The sequence below is a fragment of the Punica granatum genome, chromosome 2, assembly GCF_007655135.1.
Source record: "Punica granatum isolate Tunisia-2019 chromosome 2, ASM765513v2, whole genome shotgun sequence".
Classification (NCBI taxonomy): Eukaryota; Viridiplantae; Streptophyta; class Magnoliopsida; order Myrtales; family Lythraceae; genus Punica; species Punica granatum.
This window is the reverse complement of record NC_045128.1, coordinates 23,831,149-23,837,453: the sequence shown is the minus strand read 5'-3', so window position 1 is coordinate 23,837,453 and position 6,305 is coordinate 23,831,149. Positions and strand designations below refer to the sequence as shown.

The window sequence follows — 6,305 nt, the reverse complement described above, 5'->3', positions numbered from 1 at the left end:
GAAGTGGAAGAAAAGAAGAGGGGGCGAAGCGGAAAGAAATAAAGAGCAGGGGCGAAAATGAAAGGGTCAAAAAGTTCTGACCCACATCAGAAAATTCTGACGCTGATTTGGCCGGTCTGACGCGATCTGACATGGTCTGACGCGATTTGACCGGTTTGACACGATCTGATCGGTTTAGACCCTTGGAGAGAGTTTTTTTTTAAAATAAATAAAAAAGGCCATCCTTTTGTTAGGGTGAACCAAAATGGGGTGCTGACAGCTTGCCCCTCTTTGGTTACATGCTCGGATAGAGGATGCTGCCAAAGATCATGAGAAGCACCCCGTCGGGATCCGGCGACTGTCTTGTTTCGGATGTGTCGGAGAGAATTGTGCAAGTGCATGGACCCTGTAGAAAAGTAATGATAGGACTCGGCCCTGCAGAATATTGGAGATGGACTTGGCCCTGCATAATAGCGATGATGGGACTCGGCCCTGCAAAACAGTGAAGATGGGACTCGGCCCTACAAAAGAGTGAAGATGGGACTCGGCCCTGCATAAAGGTGAAGACGGGATTCGGCCCTGCAGCTAAGTAAAGATGGGACTCGGCCTTGCAGAATAGTAGTGGTGGGACTCGGCCCTGCAGAAAAGTAAAGACAGGACTTGGCCCCTGCAGAATAGTAGTGGTGGGACTCGGCCCTACAGAAAAGTAAAGACGGGACTCGGCCCTGCAGAAAAGTAAAGACGAGACTCGACCCTGCATAAAAGTGAAGGAGGGACTCGACCCTGCAGAAAAGTGAAGGAGGGACTCGGCCTTACAGAAAAGTAAAGACGGGACTCGGCCTTGCAGAAAAGTAAAGACGGGACTTGGCCCCTGCAGAATAGTAGTGGTAGGACTCGGCCCTGCAAAAAAGTAAAGACGGGACTCGGCCCTGCAAAAAAGTAAAGACGGGACTCGGCCCTGCATAAAAGTGAAGAAGGGACTCAGCCCTGCATAAAGGTAGTGGTGGGACTCGGCCCTTCAGAAAAGTAAAGATGAGACTTGGCTCTGCAGAATAGTAATGGTGAGACTCGGCCCTGCAGAAAAGTAAAGACGGGACTCGGCACTGCAGAAAAGTAAAGACGGGACTTGGCCCTGCATAAAAGTGAAGACGGGACTCGGCCCTGTAGAATAGTGGTGATGGGACTCGGCCCTGCAAAAAAGTAAAGACGGGACTCGGCCTTGCAAAAGTAAAGATGGGATTCGGCCCTGCAAAATGGTGATGATGTTGTGGGTTGGACCTGCTCTTAGGATCACGATCCGTTTTGTGATGAAGAACTCGAGCTTGGAGAGTGAGCGCCTATGTATCCTATGGGGTCGAGCATCAGAGTTTGCCATATTCCTTGCCGCTTGGTATCTGTGATCCTGACATCATTAGCAAATCATAGTGAGTTACTAACGATGTATGGGCGTATCCATGCTATGAAGATAACGTCATTGTGACGCACAATGCTCCAGTTTTGGGGTCCCCTGGGTGACCTGTGAAAAATTTTGCTTTGACAAATACGACTGGATCCCGCTTTCGAAGGCCTTGATACGAGGCCTTCAGAGGTTTTTTTTTTTTTTTTGCCAGCCATGCATGGGTATATTAAGACGTCCTCAGTGATGCCCTAGCGACTCTATCGATTGTTCGACGCGCTCGTCGGCTTAGGACCCTTTTCGTCAGGGTAGCGCAAGGCGGCTGCGTTTGTGACCCACATGGGGAGTTCTGCGCAAATTTGATCAGACCTCAGTCTAGTCATCCCAAAGTGTTATGACTAGGCTCCCGGAAAGGAATGTCTGAGACATTGGCTCTGTGGTAGCCGATTGCAGGGTGGCTATGACCCATTTAGTTGCTTATGGACAGAGAGAAAAGAGAAAGCATGGAGAGCACGTTGTCCCATGCTAAAAGGATACACGGGTTCACGCCTGCAGCGAGATGTACCCCCTTTTTTATCTTTCCGCGGTGTGGGCTGCGCCAAACTGCTCGGATGGTGTGCTCAGTTGCCCACTATGCCTGGGGAAGAATCCGTCTTGGAAAGTTGAGTTGTGTTGAAGAGCCGATCGAGGATCGCGTTGGAGTAGATAACCTGACCATTTCCCTTGGGGATCCCTAGTTCGCATAGTGTGCGAGAGCCTAGAGTGACTGTTTTGTTTATCTCTCGTTTTACTCTCCTTTTGCTACGGTCACCCACCTCGGGGCCGTACCTCTCAACCTAAAGGGGATGAGCTCTCCTTTTGCCACGGTCGCCCACAAGGGATTTTCAGTCGTGCCTCTCTCTTACCCTAGCTTTTGTCTAGTTCGCCCCGAGGGGTTTTCGACCTAGCGGGCTCAATTATTTTGTCTCTCGAGTTTGCAAGGGCGAATGGTTCAAAGGATTCGACCTCCGAGTGCGTCGCGTTCTATCTCTGTCGAGGAGTTGCGTCTGCTGCTTCCCCTTTTTGTTGGGGGTCTGTTGATTTCTTCTTCGAATTGGCGGTGTCGGAGTTTTATATCTCGGCGGTGCCTTGTTTTGTTCATTGGCGGGTTTTTCCCGCATATTTTCTCTCTCTCTTCATTGGAGGGTTTTTTCCCGCTTCTTTTCGCTCTGTCTTTTGCAGTTGGGGTTTGTTTTGTGCCCCGTGTATTTGTTGGAAACTCCTCGACTTTGCATTGCGTGGTCGCTTTGGTGTGCTTGACCCAATCCCATTTTGTGAGGGTCGGCTTTCTTGGAAGCTTGACTCTTATGCACTCGGAAGTTGAACTTCGTGTCATTTGCTCTTGCAAGCATTACAAGTGAACTTCCCCTATTGTCTAAGAAGAAAATGTAGGATTGCTCCGTGAATAAACAACTGATGTTGCCTCTGTACGAATGTTAGACGGAGATGCCCCAGTCTTCATTTGTTAGACTGGCCCGTGGCAGGCTCCTGGTGCGATGTTCCTGATCGTTTCTTGCTATTCTTTACAGTGCGTGCCTCTTGGATGGTGCACGCTGTTAAAGTTGTCGGATGTTCAAGGAAGACGGTCGCATCGATGCTGAGTGATTCGCTCGATTGTCCTCGTCTTCGGCTTCGTAGGGGGGTACCTCATGGTCGGACCCTTTCCCTATCGAAGTAAAAGGGTGAAGGGCCCGATAGAGTTCTCGAGGAGGTGTGAACCCGCGCATCGCTCTTTGCCTGTGACCGGCGTGTCCTTGTGAAATACGACAAAGAAAGTGATGTATCAGGCGATTATGCGGTGGAATGTGTGGTAAGAAATGTAAGGTGGACCCATGGGAAGCTCCTTCATCCAGCGCGCGACCCATGGGTGTCTCGCGTGGGGGGACACTCAATTCCGGGAGTCTAATCATCACCACCCTGGGGTGGTCAGACCGTGACTGTGAGCCGCATAGGTGTACTTTCCCCAATTCCGGGTTGGCATGCGCAGCCATCTTAAGGAAGGCTCGAGGAGCCGAATTCCACGAGGACAGACAAGTCGAACAGACCCGACAGAACCAATAGGGCGTCCTGAGAACTGTCCTAATGCCCCTTTCTTGCCCGGAGTCTGTTTGGGAATGCATTAAGATAAATGTAAAGAGAGAGTTCAAAGAGGAGTGTGTGTTTGCAAGGCGCATGGTGCTCCGGCTGTTGATTAGTATCCGCTGTGGTGGGTGGATTAGCCCTCTCCAAATTGTGGCTCGGAATAATATGAGTCGCTGTGTCGGTTCGTCACGTTTGAGTGGACCCTAGCAAAGAAGATGATTCTTTTCAGCGGGCGAAAGTGCTTGAAACAAGTGAGGAGAAAAACATACGGATGTGACAATTTCAAAAACATGCGAAGGTATTTCATTAAGATCGGCATTTGCGTTACAAAAATCCCTCTTTCGCCGTGCGGCTGATAGTTTCGCCTACATGCAGGGAACGTTTTACGTGGGTAGCCTCATGGGGGAACCAGCTTTTCCTTTTCGGCCTTGTTCTTGCTCCTAGGACAAATACCGATCAGATTGATAGTCGCATCAGAGCTCGATCCGTGGTCGAGGAGGGGGTTGGCCTGGACATTTGATGGTTGACTTCATTGAAAGAGAGTTGGTTCTTCTCAATCATCCCTTGCAATTTGCCCCGGAGCACCCATATGGTATTCACAACGGAGATTCTGATCTTGATTCGCGGGATTGAACTGAGGATGAGGGGCCACGGGTCTAATTTCCTTTGCTGCCAGAAGTTGGCGATAGACTTGTGATTGGGGAACCGGCAAAGGCGGGTATTGCAGACGTGGCCTGGCCTGCCCTCCTTGTCGAGGATGCAAGGTTGGGGCTTGTTGAGCCGTTGGTGGAGCTCCTAAAGCTAGGGGCCCATTTGGAGATGCCCAATGAGGGGTAGGCGCATAATTATGACTATATGGTTGCGGGGCCCGTGGCGGAGGGTAAGCCGATGGCGCCGAGTAGTTAATCGGCAGGGCCGGGTATTGTTGCTGGTACGGCATGGGTGTTTGGCGTCCAAGGCTGACGGCATTAACGGACGTGTCTCTGCCCTTTTTGTTACTCGTTGGTGATGGCACAGTAGTGGCATTCTTTGATGACTGCCCCTCCTTTCCGGTCGGTCCTTCTATCTTCCCAAGCTTGATGCCCATGTCAAGTTTCTTCCCAACGTCGATCAGACTGGAGAATGAGGAAGTATGGGCCAATAGGTGCAAGTAGTAGGCCCCTGTGAGAGTGGAGTGAAATAACTGGATCTGCTGCGCTTCACTAATCGGGGGGACATGCTTCGCCGCTCTAGCCCGCCACTTCACTGCGTAGGCCTCGAAGCCCTGGTCCTCGGCCATCTCTATTGTACTGAGCTCCAACAGGGTCGGGGGCGTCTCTGCACAGTACTTGTACTGGTCGATGAATTTGTTTGAAAGGTCCACCCATGTAGGGATATCCGCGGCTTTTAGTGACATGTACCAGTCAAGAGCCGCTCTCGCCAAACTGTCCTGGAACGTGTGGATGACGAACTCTTCGTAGTCCCAGTACTGCAGCATCTTTCCTCTGTAGTGACAGAGATGGTGACGAGGGTCGGTCGTGCCATGGTACCTTTGGAATTCAGGCACCTTAATCTTCGGGGGTAGTCGCATACCCTGGAAAAGGCTCCAATCGTCATCGCCGGCATCGAGGCGGGAGCCACCTGATTGTAAGGCTTTGATGTTCTCTTCCATCTTCTTCAATCTCTGCTCCTGCTCAGTCCTCGTTTCCGGGAGAAAGTTTGTCAGTGGAGCTATAGGGACAACCTGGGTTGGCGTGCCCGGTTCAAGGATGGGAATGTTTAGGGGAGGTAGAGTTGGGTAAGAAAAGCTGATATGGGGTTGTGAAGCTTGGAATGGGAGAGGCTCGGATGTGTGAGCAGGAGCGTGAGGGCTTTGTGCCGAGAAGACCATCGGCGAAGGAGCTGCGTAAATAGGTGCCGGAACCGGTATGGACATCGGCGGCGGTACAAGAGTAGTCGGGTTCGACGGTGGAAGAGGAATGGCTGCCGGGAGCGTCACCAGTGGCGGAGGAATGTTGACCGGGTGGACCGCCGGTGCGTGCATTGCGGGCGCTTCGTCATTCTCCGGAGCATGGGTTGGTGGGACCCAAGGGTTCAAGTCGACCGTTGGCCCGTATCCTAGAGGCGGAGTAGAGCTCGAGGAGGCGCGGTTTGGGCCCTTGAGCAAAACCATGAGTTCGGCCATGTTAGCAGCCATCTGGTTGATCGTACCCCTCAATGTGGTGATGTCACCTTCCAATGTGACGATGCGGGCACCATCAGTGGTGGTGGACGGTGCTCGAGTTTCCGGCGATGGGCTTGGTGGCGGAACTACTCCTAAGTGTGCCGGAGGCGCGCCCGCAGGGGTTGGTGGTAGCGGTGCATGAGTCACGAGCGGTTGAGAATAGACCGGCGTCGGTGGAGTGCTTTCCTCGAAACTCGCGGGTTGGTTGTTTTGCGCCATTCTCAATTGCTGATGAGTAGGATAACGATGTAGCGCCAGTTATGGTTACCTGCGTCCCACAAGTTTGTAAGTTGCAACGCGAGCGAGTCTTGCTAATTATATAAATGTACAAAACAATAAATAGAGAGGTGCGGTGTATGAGATGCATGAATTTTGAAAGCTAATGTCGTCATTCGCATTGATCCACGGGGTTCGAAAATACAATGTAATTTTGAAAAACAAGCCCTAAATCGATCTTCCACCGTGCTCAGGGAGCGAGCGACCATCTCCGTGGAAAGCACCGATTCCAGGCGAGGGCCTGGTGAAGATGTCTATCCTAAGGTGCATGTGAAGGCTTCCACGAGCCCTCTTCCTAGACCTCTCCAAGGAGGTGTTCGCTCAAGCGAG

The 6,305-nt window shown here is 51.7% G+C and overlaps 1 protein-coding gene across 1 annotated transcript; it reads right to left on the bottom strand.

Moving 5' to 3' along the window:
* Positions 1–4,049: 4,049 nt before the first annotated feature.
* LOC116193789 lies at positions 4,050–5,918 on the bottom strand. The gene has a single exon (XM_031522538.1). It carries the CDS (start codon positions 5,916–5,918, stop codon positions 4,050–4,052), a length of 1,869 nt encoding a protein of 622 aa, XP_031378398.1.
* Positions 5,919–6,305: the final 387 nt, after the last annotated feature.